Genomic DNA, 27190 nt, shown 5'->3' on the forward strand with positions numbered 1-27190 from the left:
ACACTTCTTCAGTTTCGAGGTCCATCAGCACGTACGTTAAAGGTCTCGAAGTTATTATATTTCCGATTCCGATAAAAGCTGTAGCCCAGACGTCTTCTCTGGGAACCTTTTCCTTTAGAATTTTAGTTAAAGTTTTTCTAACCGAATAAATTAAACTCTCCCAGCACCTCCCTCCGTAGGCCAAGCTGACCTTCCTACATTGTGAACAGTATTCAAACATATCAAAAGCGTTTTTCGCGTACAATTTCTCGTTTTTATTCCACATTGAATTTCTCGCATACATAAATCTTCGTGACATTCTGGGCATTTCTGCAAATATTTCCCTTCTGTGGTTTTCCCGATTAACTCTTTAGACTTGTACCCCCTTTTACGACTCTTTCCGTCTACGTTATAAAATTGTTTGCCACTATCGTATGACATTGTTGGTAATATTTGACTCCTCCTCAAGCAATTTTGATGTGTTTAGCAGTTTATGTTTTCCTTTCATATTCCTTTTCCATCTGTTTTGCATTGAAACGAGCATTTCTCTTGCATACCGATCATCTTTAAACGAAAAGTAACACTACAGAAATACAAATTCAAATGAAAAAAAACCAATTCTGTGGTAATTCGTAAATAACCCCATTACTTTACTAAATTGAAAAACTTATCATAAACAAGGTATCCCGCCATTATTTTAGGTGTTTAAACCGAAATAACTTCTACATGAGGCTGTTTACACAACAATATATTTACTTTCAGGCATCAGAACAACGCCTTTGGATCGAGTAGAAACAATACTGTATAACTGGTAAATTCAAAGCTTAGATACGCGTGTCATTCCTAAATTCAAGGATATCTCCAGAAAATTGCACATGCGATCACATTGTAATAGAAGCAAACTTTCTTTACCGAGGTGCGAAGTTACTCTGTAACAATAATAGCGTGTGATTCATTTGCCAAACAGGAATTTAATAAAGCGAGTAAATCCTTGAGATTCCCCTCTACGAAGTTCTTCGTCTTTGAATATCGTCCAAGCTTCATAAAGCTCGGGGTCATCGGGCCCAAAGTTATCACCACGGAGTACTACATGTACCATCTACAAAACCTAAAACTTTTAACGTCCACGCCATTTCCCACAAACCGACCTGAACGGAAGTCATATGTTTTGACTTGTAGCAATAATAGGCAGTCCAGCTTGGAATCTGCATAATTCCAATAAAAACTATGAAATACCGCACACCTGCAAATAAATAGTCAAGTGTAGAAATTTTGTTTGAGGTTAATTACCATGGTAAGGTGCACTATGATCGCAGACTAAACTGTGTTTCGCAAACGAAAGGTAGTAGAAAACCAATATTAAAATGATTGGAATTGCAATCGCCCACATCATCCGCCAGTAAACACCAACTTTAGTTTTCTGCATGTACTGGAGGTCTAGGCAAACACTTTCGATTCCTATCACTCTAAAATTACATTCTGAGGTTCGAAGTCGTATCCACTTACCATATCCGTAAGTCAAAGCCAATAACTCGCATATATTGGTAAATAAAGTTATCACGATCATGCAATCTTTATCGATTAGCTCTATGAGATGCGTTCCCACCTGAAAGCACCTAGTTTTAGGTTTATCGTTTACTAATCTATAATACCGATGTTATAAACAGTAATTGTAGCAAAAAGCATCCCACGGTGCACATGAGCACAACCCGCCAGTGCAAAAGGTCCGGATACCAGTAAGATACAAACATGACGAGTACGTTGTTAAGTTTTATTACGCATAATAGGCATAGCGTATAAAATGTAGTGAACAAAATCAAACTCAGTATCTATAAACTGTTACGATTAGTGGGGAGTGTCACATGGGCCGGATACATACAGGTATGAAATAATGGAACTGATTTATGGCTATTGGGTACAAGACAAAGGCAAGATTAATATCGCGCCCTTCGAAAAGATCACTTATGTTAACTTTCAACGCGTACGATAGGTGACCTAGTATTCCGAATACTGCGGCACCAACCAGAGCACAGAATAAGCAATCCAATGCAACAACCATTACGGCAACTCTAAAATCACGATGTACTCACATTGGAGGTTAACGACATCGCTAACCTTTTAGCATTGAAGTGGAAGGAACTTCGAGCGGCACACGCGGAAACCGTTCCAAATCCGAAGCTTAGCGAGAAAAAGCACTGCGCAACTGCGTTGGCCCATACCTGTAATTCACTATAAGTCAATTCAAGTACATTAAGCTACCTACATCCACTTGTTTCAAATTCGAGAGGTCATGGGAGAGAAAGTAATTGATTCCTTCCGATCCGCCCCTGAGAGACCAAGCCAGTCCACACAATACAAGCTTACAGATCATCGGGAACAGTATCGCGACATGAACGAGTTTGCCTACTCTAACATGGGAATTTGCTAGGAAATTAATCAAACACGCTGACACTAGTAGGCATGCACATAACTCCCACCTGGGAAAAATGCTGTCGGGTAGTACCATTTTTCTGAAGGCAACTATGAAGTATGACGTCGCTGGGGTTTAGGCACTACTTAAAAAATATTTCCGTGCTAACCGAGTAGTTTTTGTATGGGTTAGTGTAGACAATGGATTTGGCCGGAACACACTGGACATCTTCCGCATCGCACGTACTCCAAGGGAGAGTCCAGTGAGTTAGCGAATTGCCAATATATATCAATATATAGGCCAAGATCACCGAATAGTAGATAACTGCGCAAAACGCAGTGTAAGTCTCAGACGCTGCCACACCTGCAACCCAGTAGGAATTGAGAAATCAGTTTCTGAACGATTTACCTGTATAGCCATATCCAAACTGCGAAAAGAGATGCACATTGGCTTTGCTCGCAAATTGTCCACGTGCCAATTTGAGGTACAATAACGGTACTCCAATTGTGGCTGCCACAATTAGATAGGCGCACCAAAACGATCCGCCTCCGCCTGTGTAAAGTGCGTAAGGATACCTCCAGAGACCGTTAATTCCAACCGATGGAATCATGCAATGAAATAAAAATTCGAACTCGTTACTCCAGCCGTACCTGGCCATTTTTAATTGGTACGCAGAGTTGTCAATTTTAACGTCAGGGCTATACAACGAAAAACCTTTGACAAGTCATGGAGCGATGTGTCAGTTTTTTGAGTTTGCAGAATTAGCTTCACTAAATATGTTTTCCTTTGGATGTAGAAATCAGCACCTCAGTGAATTGTGGACATTAAAAGAATTCAAAGGGAGAGGTGGTTACAGTAACTGCATGATTTAGAGATAGAAGTTAATCTTCAAACTATCACAATTAGATCGAAAATTAGGTACCTGAAAATTAAATTTGAAACTTTCTATTTTAAGTTGATTGCTTGCAGATAATAATTACGAGATAACAATAAAAAATGAATACAATGGGCACGTTCAGCCGAATTCAGCCCTTACACTGTGTCCAGCGCCCAATTTCAGGAGATTAAATTGGCTGAATGCATTGTTAGTAATACCGTTCCGGAAGGACTGCCAGACGATGTAGGTGATCACTTTCGCAAACACACGAAAACTAATCGCGGTTAGTTTTCGTTTTATAATGATCTGGGAATAACTGGGTTGCAAATCTTAATATTAAAGCGCTTGCGCAATTCTGGCACCTCTTCTAAAGTTTGAAACCACTAAAAAAATAGTAGGTACATATCTATTAGACTCTGCCAAATCGTCGAGATAAAAGTATTTTGCTCGGAGTAGGAATTTTTACAAGATCGGTTAGGGTAACCCAACATCTTATCCAATGAAGTGCCTTTCTTTTTGATAGCTATTACGGTATCGAGAGAAACATTATAAAGAAAAAATGTAAGGGTAGTTTCCAAATGAACCATTTGAGACACTCGGTATATTTGCAAATATGCTCGTTTTTGTCTCCTCTACCACCCGATTTTGTTTTCGCAAAACTCAAATATATCACCTGTATATAAAATGCATACATAAACATTAGTTGTTAACTGAAATCAATTAGTTCATGTACTTTTTGCATGAGGAAGTCACAAGCGACCCGTGTCTTACATTAATTACCAAACAGTCAAATTGTAAATTAAGATCGTGGGATTGTTTACAAGGAAACTTAAACAAAAGTGGCGGTTTGGTACCTACTTTCCCGTTTAACTTTCACTTGTACTTTAAATAAAACGAAAACGGAATTCTAATTAAGTAGGTACTTACAGGGAGACTTTAAATAATCTTAAATTGTCGAAGTTTTAATTCACCTTGCGGCGTCCCTTGAATTTTCTTGTTAAAGCGGTGTACCGTGAACGTTTATTTTCCCATTAAAGTTTGCTAAAATTTGATGAAAACTGTTCGACCGTATTTCAATAGATTCGTAACTAAGATAATTTTATGTATCTTGTACGATCAACCAATTCCAATTGTAAATTATATCCTGATGTTTAAGTGAATTGCCCAAAATCCTAGCAGGTACCTATGTTATGCAAAGGGGGTTGTTTGCTTATAATCTCAACTTTCTACCTCAAATTTAATAACATGAAAATAAACAGCGTAATTAAGTTTGAAGGAAGGGAAAATGTACATCTTCTGAAACGGTTTAGTAGACGGAGACTTACGAGTAAGCACCCACAAATGTATAACTTCTGAAAATGAGAAACTATCGCTAATTTCTCTCATTTTGATCGTAAACCCATAACTAACAAAGGAATAACTTATTTTTTCAACGCAAAATATAGTAAAATTATTAAATTAATTAACACATCATTTTCCTTAATTTGCAATTCAAATCTTTTGCAGAAATATTTTGTTAGCATAGCTACAGTATCACTTGTGTTGTGGCAAATGTCATGTTTTAAGAGCGGTACAGGCAATGATTAATGATCGCTCTGTACTATATTACTACGATTATTTGATAGTATGATTACAAGACTTGAAATCTGTAAAGAATCTGAAGAATCGTGATCCTAGAAAAAAAGGAACAAGTCGCATCTGTCATCTGTGATACCTACCTGTTAAAATTATAGAACACCTCTATATTAGTACAGTGTTTGTCGTGATGACCAGTAGGAAACTATGCAACGAAAATATTCCGTTATGATGTACACTTCTATTTTCCTTTTCATTGAGCAATTCGTGTCTACTGGAACATGACAGTTCGAGTATAAGATGATAGGGTAGTACATTACATCGTCTCAAACAACGACTGTTATAGTAGTTGCGAAGTTGAATTTCTTCACAAATGTAGAATATGAAGGGTGACGTTAATGTATGATTTAGGGTTCGTTCACTTTATTATAAGCAATTCCCTCGGAAGCCTTAATGTTTCCTCAAGCTGTAAACAAATATCTCACATTTCGTCCTTTTTTAAGATCAATAAACCCGGCCTCGGGTCCTATCATCGACTAAGCAAAATGTGCTACATAAACCTCGGGGCAATCAAATTAATAAGATTAGAGCCATACAAAATAGTGAGACGTAACAAAAGCGCGAAGCCGTATATGAATACGGAATCAGACGGGAATGCCATTAGAAATATTATTAGAAAACTTATTACGGCTAAACAAAAGCCTTCGTACCACCCATTTGCACTCTCACTTTAAAGTGATGGCGGAAAGTGGGTTAATCGCTGTGCAGACGTGGACAAAGGGTGAAATTAGAGAAACGTAGGGCTTGAATGCCATTTATGAAATTACTTCTTCCTTTTAAACGTGAATGTATTTGGAAGATGCCGGTTACAGAAAATGAATTAATTACAAGCTAGGAAACGTATATACAATGGGGACGGAATGGGTTTCCCCTAGGGAAAATGCAGAAACAGTTTCGTCTAGGCTGCAAGAGAACATAGGATTATTTACTCTACTCCCGTGTTTGCTATTGTCGTGTATACTCCATTGAAGCAAGTTTCTAGCTAGAAGGTATCTAACTACCCTAATTAATTTGTTTATGCAATATCATATGAATTAAGTAAGTTGTACGTACCATTTATTTCAGTGTATGTACAAACCCACAGTATTGCACTTTTTATTATTTCTTCGGAAATTCGTAATAGTTTCGATCTGGGACAATTTTTTCTTCGGGGCTCAGAAAAAGGCAGTGTATTACCTTCCTTTTTTACCAAAAATCGACTACACCAAAATTTCTCGGAAAAACACTTTTTCTTATTAATTTTGGTGCGTAGAATCCAAGTCAATTCGTACTTTTTCGATCAGACCTCTTAATCAAAAGTTATAGACTAGAAACCAATTTCGAAAAAAAATTCAAAGGGCTCTAACTTTTGAACTAGTAGCCCAATCTTGGAACTGTTTGAAATTATGGATTCTACAGGCCACATTCTATAAGAAAAATTTTTTTCCGGATCGATCTGAGACAATTTTTTCTTCGGTGCTCAAAAAAAGGCAGTGTATTACCTTCCTTTTTTACCAAAAATCGACTACACCACAATTTCTCGGAAAAACACTTTTTGTTATTAATTTGGGTGCGTAGATCTTTTTGAGATCAGACTTTTTTCAAAGGGCTTAACGGTGCTCAAAAAAAGGCAGATCGTATTAGGCAGTGTATTATCTTCCTTTTTTACAAAAAATCGACTACACCAAAATCGGACTTATCAACGTAGAATCCAAATCAATTCGTACTTTTTCGATCAGACTTCTTAATCCAAAGTTATAGACTAGAAACCAATTTCGAAAAAAATTCTTATTAATTTGGGTGCCTAAGTGTTTAGTTTCTGTTTTTTGAGGTACTGTAGCATCATTAATTCTGACCTTTACAGTAGTACAATAGTAAGTTTTGTATTCTCTGCTTTTGGTTCTTTGCCACTTTCTCCATGCCCTACGTTTCGCCGCAACAGTCTCTTATATGATGAATATTGAACGAGAAACTGGGTAGTTACTCATTTATTTAAAAACTAAAAGGGTTTGTCCAAAAGTACTTTTATGTTGACATTTCTACCTTTAAATTAGTAACTTTGCCCTAATTTAACTCACATTTGTTCCCCGTAAATTAGCTTCCTTCCTAAAAATCGAGCTACCCTATTTGTTGCTGTAAGGGGTGATGTAATTAGCATTGATCGATACTTGTTGCAAAGAGAATGATAAAGCGATAAAGTTTAAGCGGTGTAGCCTGCCAACTTTTAGTCGGCTTGTCCGTCGGTTTAAAGAGTTTTGAAAGGATTGTAAATCTGCACCTCGAGTTTGTAGAATTTCAGCATAAAGCTTCGGAGGAAACAGAATCGAAAGCTTTTGTTACAGGGGGTAGTGAAAATTCGTTTGGCCTTCAATAACAGCTTTTTGCGGTAACTCATTCCTTACTCTTCGCTTTAATATTGTGGAAAATCCCGTGAATAATCTACATCAGGGTAGCGAAAAAGAAGCAGGCGCGAAAAAAAATGAAGAGCGACAGGAGAAGTAATTTATTATTAGCGTAGTAACAAAGTGTACTTTTTTTTAAACGTTTAATTATTCAGAAACAAAACAACTATTAAAATACCGGTGTTTACGATTTGTCGATGCTTCTTTTCAAATATTGTAGTTTGCATCTCGTCCTGAGACACGACGTTAATGACTGCGAGACAAAGAAAGTAGATCTTACTTCCTCACGTGGCGATAGTAGCTAATGAAACCGCAGTGATAATTTTTGTTCTGTTGGCTGGTTCCATTTTCTTTAAAAACTATACTTTTCTCCTTACAATTTCAGATTCGACGTGTACGTTCATTATGGAGTTAGTTCTCCTCTCAGGGGTGGTAAAAAAAATTTATACGAACCACGATAGTATTGTTTTGTTAATCTATTTCTTACCTTTCTCTAAAAAAATTTAATTTCCCCCTTATAATTTCAGAGATACATAAACGCGATCCCCAAATTTATAAGAAAGCACAAACTTTCTAGAGGGCAAGTGCACATATAAATTGAATTTGTAGAGAACTCGTGATTGCCTCTGTTAAAAAGAGTTGGCTATGTGATTTACCTAAACGTAAATCCAGCATTTGAAGTTTTCAGTTTTTCTAGCGTTTTGAGTCCATGAATAAAAATTAATTTTTTAGAGCTTTAATATCGGAATAGCGTTTGGCCCTTGCGTTGTATCTCCTCGCTCCGTAGAGATCGTTCACTTGGAATTTACGAGAAATACTCCACGAAATCGTGTAAGTAGCAAGGTAATATGAGGTTGAGGGTTTGCGTGACATTTCATGAATATGGGGCTTTAAGACCTTTTCCTCGGTTCGTTGATCGTGACAACGGTCACGAAAATTTACATACTAGGACTCGGGACGGTGGATTTTACCCACGTGATATTTGCGAATGATAATAAATTACGATACGATTGGATAAATATATGTATTTGATATACGGGTTTTCCGGTAACTCCGGGAAACCAGCAGGTGTCAGAGAAGAACATGCGCGAGCCGGTTTTCCCAGATTGTACTCCAGTGCTCGGTGAAAACTCTGCCGGTTCATATTGTTTCCCTTCCAGCAAAATTTACGCTCATTCATAAATTATTTCACCTCGCTCAATTTTAGAGGAAAAAAGGACAATCCGTAATTCGCTTTGGGAAGCAACGCGAAACGTCCACGTTCTGCATAGTTTAGTTTGTTTAACATAAGGTATAGAAAGGTGGAGGGACATAAAGCTCGGAAGCAATAAAATTTCGAACGGACGATTTGAATTTAAAAACCACAAAAATTTTATACTTACATGGCGTAACACCCATCTCAAGTGGTGGACTATAAAATTCAGTTGATGTGTAGAAATCCAAGCTTTTGTACGGTAAATACGAAAGCTTAGTATACACCGAGAGCTTTTCGGGGTTTCGCTCGACCCCGCTGAAAACAACCAGTTGCTTCAATTGAGTCCAGATCCCCGGTTTCTAGGCGTATTCACAAATAGTTTTCAGTGTTATTGCTTCCTCTAAGTGTTATTAAGGTAAGATTATAAATACATTACTCTTCTACTTAAATTTGCTAATGGCGTGACGTCAACTGGAAAAGTGTAGGTTAAATTATTTATGAGCAATTTCACACTTAGACAAGCTTGCTTCATTCTGCGTGAGTGAAAAAGTCGTCTCTTTGCGCATAATTAATTTCGGAACGTGGTCACGTTTGACTAAAGGTCCTAGAAAAATTCTGTGGCGGCTGTAGGTCATACCAGGAAATTTCGCCTTATGCATGAAATTTAGACATTCAATTTCTGCCATTTTTACGGAGCGCGATACGTGCTCTTCTCAAACGTGAAAATAGGTCGAGTGAAATGCGGAATTAACATTAAGGAAAATTCAAGAGGACATTGACCTCGCCTCGTATATAGAAAAATTGATAACTCCGCTTTTTTTAAAATTTTTATAATTGCGCAAAACAGCCATGATTAAACAACTCGCCATAATTCATTAACGAATATCGGAGATGTATTGAAAAGATTATGCCAAGATTTCATCCTTTATGAATTGTGGGGTCCCGCTCGAAACATTAATGAATGAACCCTTAGAAACTTTACATCGATAAAACCAGAAGGAAAATAGCGAAGGGGAAATTTAAATTATAAGCAGTAATTATTTTAATTCACCCACATAGGTATACTAATATTACAAGCAAATTTTATAATAAGTCGATTACGAATTTAATATAATTACATATATCGTAACGGTGCTTAACAACGATGAACGATTTCGGCAAAGCAAACCACTTCAATTCAGCGTGGTCTCAATTAGCAATATTTGCAGACAACGCTTGTATTGCACTAATTTTGAAACGCATAATATAACAGCTTAGTTTGCCACTTGAACTGTACAGGGGAGGGATATAAGGTTCTCCTATCCTAGCTCCTATCCGTAACTCACAAACTCGTTTAGTTTCCTAAAATGGTTTAGAAGCCCTTATACTACAGAGGGCAAGTAAGCTGCTTAAGAGTAGGTTTTGTTGATTGCCCCCAACTTGTAGAATTAGACCTATATATTTGTGAATTCCGACATTCATTTATCATTGGTAAAATATCAGAAATCGAAGGACTAGATTAATATCGATGCATGGCAGATAATTGTTATTAAGTCTTCTGTCAATATTCCCTCCCAGAATCTAAACTTTTTTTTTGATAATTTCTTCTGGTTTTCCAAAGTATAATTTATTCTGACGTTAATCAATCTTTCAAAATCTTTAATATTGTATGGTAATATTATCAGTCTGTAATTTCTTACATCCATTGGGTCTTTTCCAATTATTATAATTTTGTTGTGTTATTTTTAGGGAAGTAAACTATTTTTGAACGATAGATTTTGAATTTTGAATTCTTTTCTTGAATTACAAACTTTTTTAATATTATTAGATAGATAGATAGAATTTTTTCTATTCGTAGCTACCAAGCTAAATATTTAGAATCATTCATTTAGTTGGACAGTGGATTTTTGGTCCATTGTACAACCCAATCTTTAAAGCTTAAAGTATCCAAAATTTACTACAACTTCTTCTTTTATAGTTCCAAGTAATTGTATTCTTTCCAATGCAGTAACGAACGGTTTATCTGGGACGAATATTCGCTACAAAATTTTGTTCTTGACATTATACGGAACACCGATTTCTAGACTACACCATTTCCCCATTTTTTTTTTAGTAATATCCCCAAATTATATATTCTACTTTATACACCCTGTGTCGTAATTTGTAAATAAAGTGGATACTAAAGCGAATTCTATATTCCAAAACCGTTTGCTTCGGGTAAATTACACAAAGGATATAATTAGTTTTGTAATTAATTATATAAAATCACAAATCTCAATGTTGTACGTCGTTACGTTCATTCGTTCATCGAACCATGTGCCCCAATGCTTTTCTAACAAGTTTGGCAACTTGTCAGAAAGAAAAACAACATCAATTCGATACCATTAAAAAAGCATGTTCCCGTTAGTGGCATTCGTGACAATTATAGCAAAATGTTGCTGAAAGTTTGGAGTGGAAATTCATCGCTTTCAACTTAATGGTCTCTTGCAGCTTTTTGGATGAGTTGAATATCGAATGCTTAGTTGCGCGGTGCGGATTTACGTAGAGATTGTAGAGTACTTTTGTACATTACGAGTAAAGGACACGAAAGGAGATACGAAAGGTGCGACACTCCTTTCACCTATTCATAAGGTACGAAAAGTTATATATTGGTACACAGAGCGCTAAATATTCTAAAGGCTTCAGCAAAGAATTGCACTAGTGGTGGAAACTGTACAATTGTGAACACTAACACCCAAGTTCATGCTTTAAATATGTATTTACATGGCATCTTTTGCGCTTGCAACACCATTATTTCGTGTAAAAGCGGTCTATAGCGGCTCTACACTTTTCATGATGGTAATGTCATGCTCCACATGCGGCACATTCATATCCGTAAAAGACAAAGGTGTTATTTTTCCCCATGACTAGATATAGGAAAATAATAGTGTAAAATCATCTAATTTCTTATTTGTATCAAGTTCCAACCACCAGCCGAAAAAATTAGCGTAGGTTTGTAACTACATTTTTTGATTTACCATTTGTCTCTTATTGATGGTTGATTGCTCATAATTAACGTACGTTATTCAAGTTATTAGCAAACAATGTCTGACAGCGTAAATCATACGAATTATAAGGCGTAATTCCAAAGTAAAGGTTCAGGTTTCTACCAGCACGTTTTAAATTTAAAATTAAATACACAAAACAGTGGATCTAATTTGCGAATTCGCAATTCAAACCGCACAAAACAATTCCAGTTTGAAGCCAAAGGTTACCTATAAAGTTCGATTCAAACATTTAAGAAACTCGTTAAAATCCTATAAATAGAAGCTACTGTTCAGGGGTATAATTTCCAAATTGCAATTAACTACAAAAACAGACTCCATATTGAAAGTTAAAAAAGTTAAAGTTTGATTTCCAATAAGCTAAGATTCAAAAATGTAAGATAGAAATCAGGCAAGCTCAAAGTTAAGACCAAACTTTAATTGGAAACTCATTGTTCAGAGTTCTAAGTTCAAATGGAAATTTCTTCAAACTCTAACTAGAAAACAGCGTTCAAACATCTAATTTGTAAATTCCGGTATGCACAATTCGAGACGCCGATTTTACTAAATTTTGATCCAGAAGTTTAGATTCAAAAATTTAAAGGGGTTTAAATGGAAGCTGAAAGTTAAGAGACGAACGAAGTTCAAGCCCTAATCGGTAATGGTGTTCAGGTTTATAATTTTCCAGTACGGACAATTCAAACGGAAAAAAGCGATTTTAAATTGAAAGTGATAGGTGTACCGTGTGCCCTACTTTGGTTGAGACTCGAAGTTTGTATTTTTTAAATAGGACACCAATACTCTGTATATCTTACTGTCAATTTTATCATCTTTTTCCTGATTAGATCGATGTATGACAACACAATACATAAAACCTAAAAGCGATTCCAAACTGGTCTTAAAAGGAGCAAATTTTACGTTAAAATCCTAATTGGAAAACACCGCACAAAACGTTTCTAATTTAAATTTTGCGTTTTTTAAAAGTTGGATACTTCAAGATACAAAATTCAATCAAAAATCTCTACATCAAGCCTTTACGTACATTGTAAAGACCGGGATCGTTAGCATAAAGCTCGTGGTTGCAACTGTAGGTTTTGTGTGAAACAATACGGGTGGTTCCATTTGGAAGACGGAAAAATAGTATGGTCTTAACAAACGAGCGAATAAGTTGGCGAATTTCCAGTGAAAGTGAATCAAGAATTCGGAGCGAGTCACCATGTCGACGGGTTGACGACTTTTGTTTCGAACCATCGGCATCGAGAAGATCAACCGCTTTTCAAGAAGAAGAAAAAATTCGAGTCAAAATGCATTAATTATTTTACACGAAAACATTTTGCCTTCTATACCTACCTACAATGCTCAAGAAAAGCTGTATCATAGTTGCCAACGTAATTAATTTTGGCTAAAAATGTTATGTAAGTGACTCCAGATGCCTGTGAACAAAAATGAGATAGGAAACTTTGTATTTAGATGCATTACATTTCATCACTAAAGTGATTAAGTGGTGATTTATCATTCTCGAGACGGATATGAGTTGCTTTCTAAGTTCCTTTTGCTGTAATTCAATTTTCGATTCTGATAGAAATTTACGACAATTATAAATGATGTTAATATGTATCGCCTTTGGAGGAAAGTCGATGCGTTATCAATTGTCTTTGTGAAGTAGGTGAATTTAAAAACTCGTACTAGTACACTCAATTAATTAGCTTAAACCCAGAAGTATTTTTGTCATTTGGATTTGTTTGTCTCCTGCTTCTCATTTATGACTTTCAATTGTGTTACGGCATAGAGGAAATACCTCTATGGTTACGGTAAACTTTAGGAAACATTACCTTATATTTGAGCCAATTTCTAAACATTTACGAGTGAGATTTGCATCTATTAAGCAGCTATACGTGCAATACTGATTATTTTAGACGGTGCTCTTTTTCAGTGCAACTTGTAGACTACAGGCAGAAGTCATGATCGTGTCATGACAATCAAATAAACGCGTACAAAATTTTTTCGTTTACTTTGTCTCCTGCTTCTCATTTATGACTTTCAATTGTGTTACGGCATAGAGGAAATACCTCTATGGTTACGGTAAACTTTAGGAAACATTACCTTATATTTGAGCCAATTTCTAAACATTTACGAGTGAGATTTGCATCTATTAAGCAGCTATACGTGCAATACTGATTATTTTAGACGGTGCTCTTTTTCAGTGCAACTTGTAGACTACAGGCAGAAGTCATGATCGTGTCATGACAATCAAATAAACGCGTACAAAATTTTTTCGTTTACACCACTATCAAAGAAAGCTATCCGTAATATCACAAACAATATGTGTGTGGTAATATGTTATAATGTTCTCTAGTGGAGAGGAGATTTGGGAAAAGAACCACTCGTGAAGATAACAAAAGCTTCATTTTACTACATATTGATTAATACTCACGCGCCCGCAACACTTTAAATCAGTCAAATCATTTTTAACGTCATGCGCACATCAATAATTTAATATTCTTATTCCATTACAATGTTACATTGCATTGACAGACTCCAAAGTTTAAATAAAAATTTAAAAGATTCTAAGCTTCACGTGCTTTACGCCAAAGAATTGGAACAAATTGAAGAATCGAGAACTAATAGTAATTTTCCTAATATTGAACAATTGAAATAAATCGCAACTAAGAAAACTATTTTCTGTGCACTATTCACAACGATGGGTAATTACCGTTAGAAAATCCTTTTAACAAACTGAAAACTTTGCTGCATTTGTCTGTACTCTATCGCGGCGTTTTTGGCACTAGTGTTTGTATCTTTATATAGTCAAATTTGGGGCAATATTTCGCACCCATTTATATGCAATCAGTTAAATCAAATGATTTCGTTATCTTCACAAATCTTCATTTTAAGGCATAAATGAGGGAAATACTATTGGGAGAACATTGTACGACACTTTTACGTCGATCCCTCTTGTAATTTTTAGCATGAAAATATCAGCCGAGACTTTCATTTGATTTGATAGGTATAAGATACGGATATTTCAGTCAAAGTGTACACCTATCAATCTAAAAATAATGTCTTAAAAACCTTGTGGATGGTGGGAAAGTATATAGTATTGCTGCCGCCGCTCCAACAAAATGGAATAGGTAGATAGCGATAAAACGGTAGCAGTAATTTCCCCTGCAAAGGTTAGGAAAATTCATAGAAAATGGAAGATTGTAGATTTAAATATCAATTTCCCATAATTTAGCTCGTCAACCGTTTATGAATCGCAATTCCATGTGAAGGGGTTGTTCCTGTGGAACCTGGTCAGATGAGTAATAATGTTGAAAACCACTAAACGTTTGATAAATGATAAGTGATAACTGTCTGGATCAAAACCACCAAAGCTTAACAATTTAACATGATAAATTCACATTTTCAAAAGTAACCTCAAGGCATTGTAGTGTTCTGTTGTGACGTCCGGAATGTTGGATGAGAATGCAATAAAAATCATAACAGCTTGACGGACAGTACAAACCAATAAAATTACAATTCTCCAAAGCGCCCGGTTTTGTATCAAAGTTATTACCTAAACCTATAGCACCTTCATAACTATACACAATATTAATGATCGAAGTTTATACTTTAAGCTCTCCTATACACAAAACCCCAGCAAGCAGGCGAAACTAATCTAAACTTTGTTTCAGTGGAACTTTTAACGCCCGCTAATCAGATTCTTGCAAGACACCTCTAGCGTAATATTTGAAAGCTTTTGCAGGTACATTGTCACAGGACTTTTCTACACACGCACGTGACCACGAAATCTGTCAACAGATATTGCCGCACCTTAAAAAGGCACTCTCGCATTTTTTTTTGTATTCAACCCTTAAGAAATGTCTACTTTAAGCTTTGAAACATTGAGGTTAAAATAAAAAGTAATATGTATATTGTAAGGAATTTTGTAGCATTACGCCCGCAATAAAATGGTAATAAAGTCAGAAATTACTACGTGCAGTGCAGTATTCTCCGTTTCTTTTTGACAGACAGATTCTCCGCTTCCTTCTTGCACTTTAAACTTCGTACATAAAGTATGATTTAATCTCGAATGTTATATGACTGTAAATAAACATGTTCGTTCTGTGTAGATATCGGAAACATAATTTTCTACTTAGGACTCACGACGCTTGAGGCTGGATGTCTTTAATAATATTCTCTAAGCAATCAACGGGCTCGTCTCTTCAAACTTAAACTTGCAGATTTTCATAGAGGAATTTTACACACAAGCACGATTTGCCATTGACGTTGCTTTTCTGAATACAAAATCTCTGATTTTCGTACATTTTCACTACTCTACTGAAACAGAAACATTTGCAAAAACTGTACAAAATCGATGTTCTTCTAACTGCACTTCCATTTTCGAAACTCCGATCATAAGGTACTCAAGCTTCAGTGTTTATTTAAAGCATACGTAAAATGTCAAAGCAGTTTTATTTTAATTTCAATATGTTATTTTTCCATTGATTTTGTTTTAGATACCTACGTTGAAACTCCTGATAACAAAAAGTGGAATTGTGGAAATTTTTCCTTCTTTAACTCGAAATGTGATGCAATGATAATCCATGTTTAAGAACTTAAATTTTATGGGGAAGGTTTTAAGTTCTTAAACATGGATTACCTGAATGTATGCGCTTACGTAAATCTTCCTCGTAAAACGGTTTTTTGTTGAATTATTCTACAGGATAGATTTTCCATTTTTGAAATTCAGACTATACGATGTTGGATAGCATACGGGGTAGGAGTAGGGGAGGATTAAATGCTGGATCTCCTTCCTTAATCCCCTAGCGAGATCGCCTATAACACCTTATACTTCGAGAACGGGGTATCGAAAAAGAATACTCAGATAGGAAAAATGATACTCTCCGGAGAGATATATATTGGTGGTGTCCAAACTTCATGTAGTCCTCTCGAAGGAAGTGTCAGAATACGATACTTGCAGAGAAAATGGAAGGTTTTTATATAAATATCGCCTAAAGAAGGTGCTAGAAATTGTTTTCAGTTTACTACAATGACTGATAAGTGGCGAAACAAGCACTCAAAAATAGAACGAATTTTTAATGAAAAAATCTCGGAGAGAAACAAAATAATCCTCTGTATTTTCTCTGTCCTGTAAAAAAAAATAAATTTTTACATTTCCAGGTTTCCAGGTTGTACTTCTCGCGACAATATACGAACTGCGTTGCTAAGGAAACCTTTACTCAAATATCTGTCAATTCAGTTTTGTCATTTGATTTAAAAATTGGAAAAAAGTAATTTCATAAAAAGTGACATTTTGTTATCTGTCAACAGAGATAAAATGTCAAACGTTTTTCCCGTCACAGAAAAAAAGCTTTTGCTACAAAACGTATTTCTTTCACGAAATCCCGTTCAAATCGTATATTGCCTATATTGTATTGTTACGAACAATGTTTGTTCAAACCGCACATCCTGAAAAGTTTCACTGTTAAAAAATAGGACAAAAAGAAAAACATTATCGTAAAGTTCGCAAGAAACAATACTATTTCATATTCCTGATAAAGAAGCGTAACGGATGTACGCCTCATGTTCCTTTAATATTCAAATTAATGAAAGCATCTTCATAAAATCGATAAACAAAGGCAGCGGCAACTATGTTTCTGGTTCATAATCAAGACCGCAAGAGAGGTTTATTTTTCATTTCTACAGCACCAGTGTATCCCTAATGTTAGTTTCTATTATTATATTTGAGCGCCGTGTAAAGTAATTGTGAAATTACGCTTCATGGATATAAGCGTTGGGTACAACTTATTATAGGAATCCTAGCGAGGTCCCTTCCCAACAATTTTACCAATAATATAAAAATGACAAAACTTGAAAATATTTTTAAAAGTCTCACTCAAAATTTAAATAGTAACCGTCGAGAGGAGAAAATGGTAACGGAAAATTGAGAGAGGTTAGCGAATAATTTTTTATGGATAAACGTGTTTTATGTTATTGCAAATATATCTATGGTTTGATTGATATTTTTAGCATAAATAAATCTTTGTCAAAACAATTCATAGCGCTATTCTTATTGAAAGTGCTTCTCATAATGCGGGTAACGGATTTTTTTGGCAAATTAATAATTTTAGAAACCTCTATTCAAACTTTCGTAGAAGTAGAAAGATGTTCAGGAATCTGCTTCTTTTCCTTCTAGAAACCGTTTAGAATATGTTTAGTAAACAATTTGCCATTTACGAATATTTGTCTATAGGTATATTTTAAGGAACTTCTTAGACGCCTCCTTGACAGGCGTCTTTGTAGCCTTCCAGAGATGTCTTGTCGGCATTTTCTTAAAAGTTAGGAACCGTCGTGGTAGCCAAGGTGGCTGATGTTAAAAAAAATCGATTTAGGAACATTACTTTTCTAGAATGCTTAAAATGCTTCTGCGAAATATAAGAAATGTCCTTAAAAACCTGCCCACTAATCTTCTCATGTGCATTAATGATTTTAGATCGTAAAACAACTTAAGAATATCTTGACTCTTTGCATCTCTAAACATACAAGTATGCTAGAAAATACTATTAGTAATTATACGAAATATTTAAAAATGATGGACCTTTCTAAAAGTTTTGGTAGAACTGTTTATTAATTCTTATACTTACATATAAAATTAAAATTACTTCCATATTTCCCTTAGTACACATACACAATAGCTTCTGTGGTAGTATTGTTAAACGCAGTATTTTTCTAGGTACAGATATATTTCAAGCTAAAAAAATACAAGAATAAATTTGCCTAAACTGTATACATAATTAATGAAGTGTTGCTAGCGCTAGCCGAAATAAATTTGTTTTTCTGATAGGGAATACTTAACGATCCTTTGCACAAATCAGTTTCGAGAGTTTCATTGACATTAATCCATTACAGCATAAAACGCTTCCTTAAATTTATGTTCGGAATCCTGGTGATTATCCCTATTGAGAACGAGGAAGGCACTTTGCGATAGTTGTTTCGCAGCGGTTCAAAAGCAAGTAATAAAGCATAAGCCAGTTACTGACAATAAAAGCTCAGTTTGATACTCTAAGGTTCAATGACCTAATTTCTAGCTATTGAAGTACCAACTTAAGTGCATTTCTGAATTGATGTTGATGTTTTTATGCCATTTGTTGTATCAAAAATCTGTAAGGATAAATTTTCCATATCGTCACAATCGATCACCCAAACTTTTCGATATTTCTCTATCTTTAATGGGACATACATAGATGTTTGTGTCACTACTTTAAAATAAGATGACTCGTGTCACAGTGAGCGAAATAAGATAGCAGACTGTATAAAATGATAAGATCTATACAATCCGAGGAATCTAAAGATATCTAATAGGTAAATATGAATTCAAGGAGAAAATTTAAGAAAAAAAATGATGAAAGCTGAAAATTCAAATGTTGTTAAGGTTTTAAAGAATTTCAACAATTTACACAGTACGAGAAGAATACGAATGAACCGAAGGATTTAATGAATCTGAGAATTGTAAAATGAAAGAGTCCCAAATATTCGAAGGATCTGGAGAATTAGGTGCGTGCGCGAAAAAACTCGAAACATAATACGAAAAATGCAAGTAGAATCTCTGAAAAGTTCGAAAAAGCAGAAGAATACGTAGAATCATAAGGATCTGAAAAACTGGAAGATTTCGAAAGAACTAAAAAATCAAAAAGCTTCAAGAGTCTAAGAGTATTATAAAAAAATTGAAAGATCATATGTTGAGGAGGTGTTTTCAATTCCCGTAAATTTTCTTTAAGCCTCACATGGATTTTTTTATTAAAATTAGCTTTTGGGATTTAGAATTGCTATAGTCGAATTTCCTTTTAAATCGGAAAGGTAGTCTTTTTAGGTGAATATTATACAATCTTGTTCACTCTGTGTATTTGCAAGGACCATTACATTTCTTTCAAGTTTATGTACCTCTCAACTCCTAACGTTGTCCATAATTTTTTTTAGGTTTTCGAACTGCCCTCAAGTCCTTCGCTTCTTCACATAAAAAGGATCCTATCGAACTCCTTCATTACTACCCCTGAAATTAATTATTCCTCTCCAGTTTCTCTTTTCGTTTCCTTAAATTTCTCCGAAGTTGTTTTCATTGCCTCAAGTTTTCATACTCTCACTAAACTTCTCACGATTTTCCCATAAATCGCGCTCAAGTTTTTCTTAAGTTTTCTGCAAGTCCCTCAGTTTCCCCCAAATTCTCATCAAATTTCTCGCCAGGTTCTGCCAAGTTTTCGTCAAATTCAGCGTTTTTCGCAGGATAATTAATTATTGAAAGAAAAAAGATGAAGAGACAGCTCCTTTCCATGTTTACTGGTGACTTTAAATACATAAAAATGCCTGTTTATCATTACTATCAATGATCTCTACACAACGAAGTTTTTGAATGTAAAGAAATTAAGTTTCCAAAATTTTAATGTAAAAGAAAATTACCCCCTTGTTAATAGGTCATCGCATATACATACATACATAATCATGAAAATATTTGCACTTACATTTGATAACTGCACAATAAGAAGGAAAAGCTGTTTTGAGAGAAGTGCGTTTGTCATCAAATGTTGGGACATTGTTGTTCAATTTTTTTTCGACGTTAGTTCATACAACTGAATATTTCGATTGTAGTCATCTTTACCCAGTGGAAATACTAAAGTTTGACATTTTTTAATTCTTTTGAATTTGAAATAAATTGACAGACCTACTTCAATCTCGCACAACTTCATCCAAAAACCGAATATGCATCCTTTTTAACTTTATGGTACCATGGATTGCAACAAGACGCAATCTCATTTCCAAGTTAATTTTTTTTTCGCAATCAAATGTGAAACTTTCGCACACGGCACAAAAATGCATGCGGCGACATTATAGGAGGTTCAATTGAATTGCTAAATTTTGCGTGTTCATTATACGTATCTGAAGTAGATACATTTCAAGCACTCAGTTTGATTGGCACTATGATGGGTGGGTAAAACCTTTGAAGTAAAACTCCACACCTCGTGCCAAAAATGTGCCACATCCATTGGATCTGCATCAAACAACATAGAAAGTCTTACATTTTTACAACAGTAGGTTCGCTAATTCCTTTTCTGTAGGCCGAGATGGGAAGCAGGAATCACACACACAGTACAATCCGCATGAAAACTAAAACGCGCAATCCAAACCACAAATACCCTTCTAGCTCGTCGTACACTGTGTTTAATCCTTCTTCATTATTGCTCAATGGCAAATGAGCCCCATCAAATTAATTAATCACAGGTGGCGATATAAATATTCGGATTTAACACAACATCGATTATCTCGTAGTCGGTGGTAATTAGATATTTTCAAAATTTACCAATGTTAAGCTCAACGTCGACAAGAACATCCGCTTTTAATTATCGTAAAGTTTAATATTACGTATTTAACGAGCCAGTAATGGCAAAGCGTCTGTTATTAAACAATAAAAACCGTCGAGCGGTTGCTTATACATAATTAAAAACATTATAATAAACCCGGTTAACATACCCTCACTAATCTCATGCTTAAATGAATATTTTTTGTTCACTTGACCCGTTTCCAAATATTTTATCTCAAATTCGGGTAGCAGTCGACACAATACTTCGTTAACCGCGTCTCAATTGTTTCTTCTTGTTGAAGGGAACGAATTGATCAAAAAAGACGCGAAAAACATCAAATATTATTTCAGAACGATATCCAAAGCGACGAGGCAATTTATAAGTTTCTCTATCGATCTTTGCATTTCGCCGCCTACGAGTTTCCAGAGAAATTCGACTGTTTGCGTTTGCTCGCCCGTTTTTCAGTTTGTCTAAAAGTCTCAGGTGCTACACGAATTTCTTTTCAAATAATTAGAGGTCTCGGGAGGGCTGTAAAAAGTTACCGACGTTCATTTAGGGACGTATTTGAAAAACCTCTAAACCTTCCTTCCTCAGCTGAATTAATTTTGCCGCGAGACACGAAACATTCGCAGTGAAGGGATACCTTTACCGAGATGAAATTCTTTGCACTTTATTTTCTGAACACGAACTGGTAAATTAAGGTAAGGATGTTTCGATAAAGTACACGTTGTTCCTGACAATTGGCACTTATGGCGTGACAAAATGTGAGTAATTCGTACTGAATCTTAATTAACTTGCACCCTCTGAGCTTTGGCATTTTGATTTACATGCGTTTTCCAATAGAAATCGGCACATGTCGTGGATAGTAGACTATATAGTTTACTTCTGTCGTTCTCAATCGTTGCTTTGGTGGAGAATCTCGAAGTTTACCTTGTTACTTTCTTTCTTGTAATGACATACTTTTATACACTCAAACATACCTAAGCGCTACTGACACCTTTGCCTCAAATGTATTTTTCAGTCAAATAATGCCCGATCACGTCTCGTTATGTTACATCATCCTGTTTTTGACCCAACTGAACACTTGCATCAAAAACATTCACACTACGTTAAACACAAGGGGTTTTTATTTTAAAACCAGCCACCGATATTAATTTGTCATTTTGATTAAAAAACATGCAAAACACATTTACATTTAGCACCGCACCCCCAGCTACCCCCTCCTTAAAATTGTAATATGCACCCGCATCAAGTGACATCATTTTAAAGGTTGGTGAACTCAAAAACCTTCGTAACGGATTAGTTACATTTACAAGGGTTGAAAATCCCACGGCAGTTTACTGTAACAATTAATTTTGGAGTGGGTTCTCTTCCCTCGTTGACCTCGATTAGGAGATTGATGCCCATTTGCAGAGCAGGAGAGACATCAAACACTATTCCAGTAGCATCATCGAGGTCGTCTTCATCGTCTTCTACATCCTCTATTGTTGGAACATTCGTGCACTCACTCCCCTTACAATATTTACAGGGTGTAGTCGGAGAAGGACTAATTCGGTTGTAAAGCTATGTTCAAAAGGTTTTGGGTTTGAAGAGCAACTTAATGCGTGTCTTTATTGTTCATATTTTACCCGAATATTTCATTTAACTGTGTGTCTTTGATGTCTTCGTGTAATAAACTGATACCTACTTGAGCTTTATTGGTACCGTATCCTCTATTTTGGAATAGGTATACGATCAGGCGCAATTAAACTCACGTTAGCTGACATATAATATTGTCTATTCTCTAGTGCTATTTATGACAAAATTGGTTACCTGTGTAGAAATTTCTGTTAGCCTGGACATTTTTTACATATTTAGTTGGTCACGTATTTTCTATAGGCCAGTAATAATTTCGTACAAAACGTAGGAGATTGGGCACAACACTACAACACAACACCACTACAACAAAAATAAAAGCAAATAAATAAATAAATAAAAACTCAACTTGTTAACCAGTTTTGGGTGTGTAAAGAACAACTTAATTGAAGTGCGCATTTTTCGTATGTGACTTGAATTTTTTATTTAATTGTATGTCGTTAAATTTGTTTGGGTAATAAATAGGCGCATATCCCAATTCCCAATCAATAATAATAATAATCTGTTTCAGTCTTTCAGTACCAAAATGCTGAATTATCAGTTTGACTGGCTGTAATGTCCTGAGAGACAGGGGAGGATGGCGGTTCTTATCAACACTGCCGCTTCGGAATTCAGACAATAAACCACGCTAAACTTACGATGGGCTTTGAATGTAAGCGCAATCTACATTGCACTGAACGGTAGTCTTGTAGCGTGATAAAAAGGCAAGGAGAAAACACGCGAGTGGTAATTAAAAATCGTTTAAACTTACAAATGATAAAACAGTGTGTGTCATGTAACACCTGATGTAACCATACGCCAATAACTACATTATAAAACAGAAACAAACCTGTTAACAACCATTCAATATAACATTGATAACATTGGAGATGAAAATCTGAGGCATCGCAACTTTAGGCTTGTGATTTCTACGTCTTACTCAATTTTCCTGAATAGTTTATCGAACTAGTTCTCATATTGTCAGAAAGTCAAATAGGAATTTCGTTTGGAAACATATAAAACATTTTCGACAGTGGAATAAGTGGGTCAAAAGGAGACACAAAGGCTTATCTTGACATTTTTCATACAAACTTCACAATTCGAACTAACTCGATCACTTTTATTTACCGGAACTAATATTTTGATCTTGACGAAGACTTCAATTTCCTTTCCGCGTTTATCTCCATTTAAATATTTTATTTATACGCCTACTCCTCCTCTCCAGTTATAAAACGATTTTTATGCTTTCGTATAGACATTACGGCACCTTTTCTTTCATTTTGTTGTGCCAGTTTTTACGTGTGCAAGTGGGATTTATTTTTTATGTAATGCGTTCGAAAAAGTAGAGTCTCCGGTTTTTAATTTTGAAAAAGGGAAACTCGCCGGGAGCGACTGGAACACTGGCTACACCTACACTCAATGTGGGTATAAATGAGGTAGGTCGTATTAACAAAGGGCTCGTGCATGCGGAACAAGAATCATTTTCGCTAAGTATACATTACTAAGGCTATAGATGACGCAAATGCGGCGGCTTTATGTTAATATTTACAAAAATTCAACGATTTTACACAAGCAGTGCGGGGAAAAGTTTCGCGATTAGTTAAAATGTCAGCGACAGGCAAAATCTCTTGTCAATTCGCAATTCGGTATCAAACCTTAAGGACATTTATCAGGACATAATCATCAAAATTCCTTTCAAAGCGCAATTAGCAGTTAAACAACGTAGTGATCGGGATATACTCTCCTATATTTTTTCCAAACGGGATGTTGACAGAACTCGTCTAATCCGAAACATCTGTCAACAGTCTCTCTAAGTTCTGAAAAAACTTCCCCGAATAAGACAAGTATATTCTGATGTGTTCCGTTAAAATAAGCTCTTAATTGCACTTTACGGACACTTGAAACTTTTCCCTTCTTTCAGCACGATAACGAAAACAGTGAGGTTCACCCCCGCGCAAAGAACTTTTTGGTTTTCCTTTGTAGGTTAAACACAAGTCCCGGCGCAGTGGCACTCGTACCTTGGGCGCTATTTTTTAGCAGTAGGTACAGCAACTTCTGTTTAATTAAATACCCACTTAATGCTATTTTTTTCTATTTTGAGTACGTCAAATAAATGTGACATTTCTCTGATCATATTCAAAAAGCGAAGTATCATTTCGTTGAGAAAGTTGCTAGTTTTTCTGGCTTTTCTGTAATTGTGATCTTACAATTTAAGAATAAAAATATTGTTATTATTTAAGAATATCCTGTCGATTAGTGTTACAAAAAGATTACTACTTGGTTCCAAAATTGCAATGGAAAAGATCTTAACTTTATAACCCATCACACGCATCACATTTATTGGTTAGTGAGGAACTTCTTTTTGCTGCCATAGTTGTAATAGAGTAGGTAATGCATGCACAACTTTCAAAATAAAAGCGAATCGTCACTCCACTTGCTTTCTTTATTTGTGGACATTTCAAGACGGTAGTATAAAAGACTCCACCTGACAATATTCTAGATCTAAGAGGCAATCTACCACAAAAATCAATCAATTAATAGGTGAAATGTAAATTCATGTTTATTGTGTAATTGCATTGGTTTGTAAAATTGATTCATAACCAGGCTATCCAAGCTTTGTGCCTAGGGCGTTTAAAATATTGTGTCACTGCATGGGAGGGGGCATAATTAATTATAATTTTAAGGTGTGGGTACTTTGGGGGCGCGGTGCGTGTGAATACTAAACTACGGTAAAGGTATAACATTAAATACTTCCTTGGTTACAATTTTTCATTTTTTATCAAAATATCGTTTTCAAATGAAAGCCCTGTATGCTTTAAATATTTACGAACTAATGCAGTAATCCGACTCCATTAAGTTTGTGCATGTGACACCATAATACAAAGTCAAAAAGCCGTTCTCGTTAAAGTTCAGAACGAATTGTGTTAATTTATATGTCCGGAAGTTTTGTAACTGTGGATAATGAAAAAGTGTGGACAGAAATCGGATCAATATGGTTGGCATTAAAATCCATACACCCAAGGTTCGCAAAGTTTTCTTGAAATATTTACACAATAGGTATAATTCAGGTAAAAATTAAGCCCGTAAGTTTAATTAGTATCTGCAACGTTACAAAATGTGGGTATTTATCAAACACATGCGGGTCAACCCTATAATTGCAGTAACCGTCGAGTAAATCACGACCGTTCGGTACAGAGCCTGTTTCCGTTTCCGTTTCCGCTGTGTATTTGTCAATCACTCGGGGCGAGCTTCCGCAATTTGCTAAAAAAACATTTCTACCTTTTTCCGTCGAAAACGTAGCACGGATAAGTTTAGTCGTTGCACGAAGGCACTGTCTCTCACTTACGAATTATAATGAAGGAGTGGCAGGAATTCGTTCTTTTGAAAATGTATCTAGTAGTAGTATATTATAACAAAGGAGCGAAAGACATGTATTAATCCCGTTATGAGCTGGGGACTATGCTCATTCTTTACGCCTCGAGCAATGTTTACCGCAAGAGGGATAAATACAGTTGCTCTGTAGGTAGGTATACTATTTTATCTCATTATGGGTCGTATTACCACAGAAATCTGGACCGGCGTTATTTTACCTCCACATGCTACTTTTGTCTTAAAGAATACTAGAAAATATCGTGTACACTGTACATATTTTTAAATACATTCTTGATTTTTTAAAACTTAATGAAAATTCTGGCCTTTTTAAACTTTTTTGAGTTAATTGTAAGCAAATTTTCCTATAAAATAAGTTTTAAAAAGCTCATTGTTTCAAATTTTTAATTAGAGGTCTGGTAAATGAGATTGTCTTTTTAGCTTCTGAAATGTATTAAGGTCTATTGTCAGCAACGCTTTAAGAAGTATTCATAGAAATCCTAGATAGATTCTTCTTGGATAGAATCTTGTTAGTAACTTTAGGAAATGTATTTTCACTTTAGGCACTGCTCATACAGCACAGTTTATGAGAGTACTCATAGACCTAAAACTAAAAATGTTGGTTAATCCAATTCAAATGCACATCGTTGCAATTACTTTCTCTTGCGTCACCCGTTGATTATAATAATTTAAGTGTAGCATGTATGTACTTCATTAAAAGCTCAGTGTTCTACACACTCCGAACAAAAAAGAGAAGTAACGAGATTACACGGAGCAACTAAAACTAGGTTTATAGCCAGCCATATCGAATAGACGAAGCAAAAGCGAAGGAGGATATGAGACAGGATCAAATAAGGTTACTGTAAACTGAAAAGGCCTCTGTCGACAAGCAATCGTCTGGAAATAATCTCCCGCTACCATATTTTATAAACGATACGATCAAGTTAATTAATTTCGACAAATTTGATTTCTTTTAAGAGTAAATTGAAACGCTCGTTTGTGAAACCTCGCGGAAATTAATTTCGAGAATTCCTTTTTAATTAAGCTTTCAATTATGTATGTGGGTACGGTGACATTCGTGCTCCTTTGAAGTCAATCGTACCTTATTGTGTTCATCAGCGGCCCCTTTGGATTGAAATTTATTCATACGGGCTAAGTGATTTGGTATTACAATGCGTGGGCGAAATGTTATGTTAATTGCTTTCGCCCTTGTTCCCTCACTTACCAGTCTCTGGAATTGCACATACGTATATGTCTAGGTATGTCAAAGAGGGAGTCGGATGAATTAGGTAATTTATTTGGCAGTAATTATTCAACTAAATTAGTAATCGATCTAAGACTAAGAGAATCGTGCATTTAAACACACCTAAATCATTGAATAAAAATATTCAAT

At 35.5% G+C, this 27190-nt stretch overlaps 1 protein-coding gene and 1 long non-coding RNA gene across 5 annotated transcripts; one reads left to right on the forward strand and one right to left on the reverse strand.

Annotated features, from left to right (window-relative positions):
* Positions 1-625: 625 nt before the first annotated feature.
* LOC116179015 (sodium-dependent nutrient amino acid transporter 1-like) lies at positions 626-22774 on the reverse strand. 4 transcript variants are annotated; one of them, XM_031498709.1, is made up of 10 exons: positions 2798-3103; positions 2536-2752; positions 2243-2489; positions 2095-2198; positions 1859-2048; positions 1632-1808; positions 1486-1585; positions 1270-1437; positions 1128-1222; positions 626-1078 (listed from the first exon to the last, which is right to left on the reverse strand). In XM_031498709.1, the coding sequence occupies exons 1-10, from the start codon at positions 3045-3047 to the stop codon at positions 932-934; spliced, it is 1695 nt and encodes a 564-aa protein (XP_031354569.1). In that variant the 5' UTR covers positions 3048-3103; the 3' UTR covers positions 626-931. The 4 variants fall into 4 exon arrangements, with proteins under 4 accessions (XP_031354569.1, XP_031354572.1, XP_031354571.1 ...); XM_031498710.1 differs by having other exon boundaries at positions 977-1087; XM_031498712.1 differs by lacking the exons at positions 2243-2489; positions 2536-2752; positions 2798-3103 and adding an exon at positions 22627-22774.
* LOC116179017 lies at positions 3168-15391 on the forward strand. Its single transcript, XR_004146937.1, has 3 exons — positions 3168-3307; positions 3359-3509; positions 15154-15391. It is a non-coding gene; the product is annotated as an uncharacterized LOC116179017 (long non-coding RNA).
* Positions 22775-27190: the final 4416 nt, after the last annotated feature.

Source organism: Photinus pyralis, unplaced genomic scaffold (assembly GCF_008802855.1).
Source record: "Photinus pyralis isolate 1611_PpyrPB1 unplaced genomic scaffold, Ppyr1.3 Ppyr1.4_LG8, whole genome shotgun sequence".
In the NCBI taxonomy this organism is placed as follows: Eukaryota; Metazoa; Arthropoda; class Insecta; order Coleoptera; family Lampyridae; genus Photinus; species Photinus pyralis.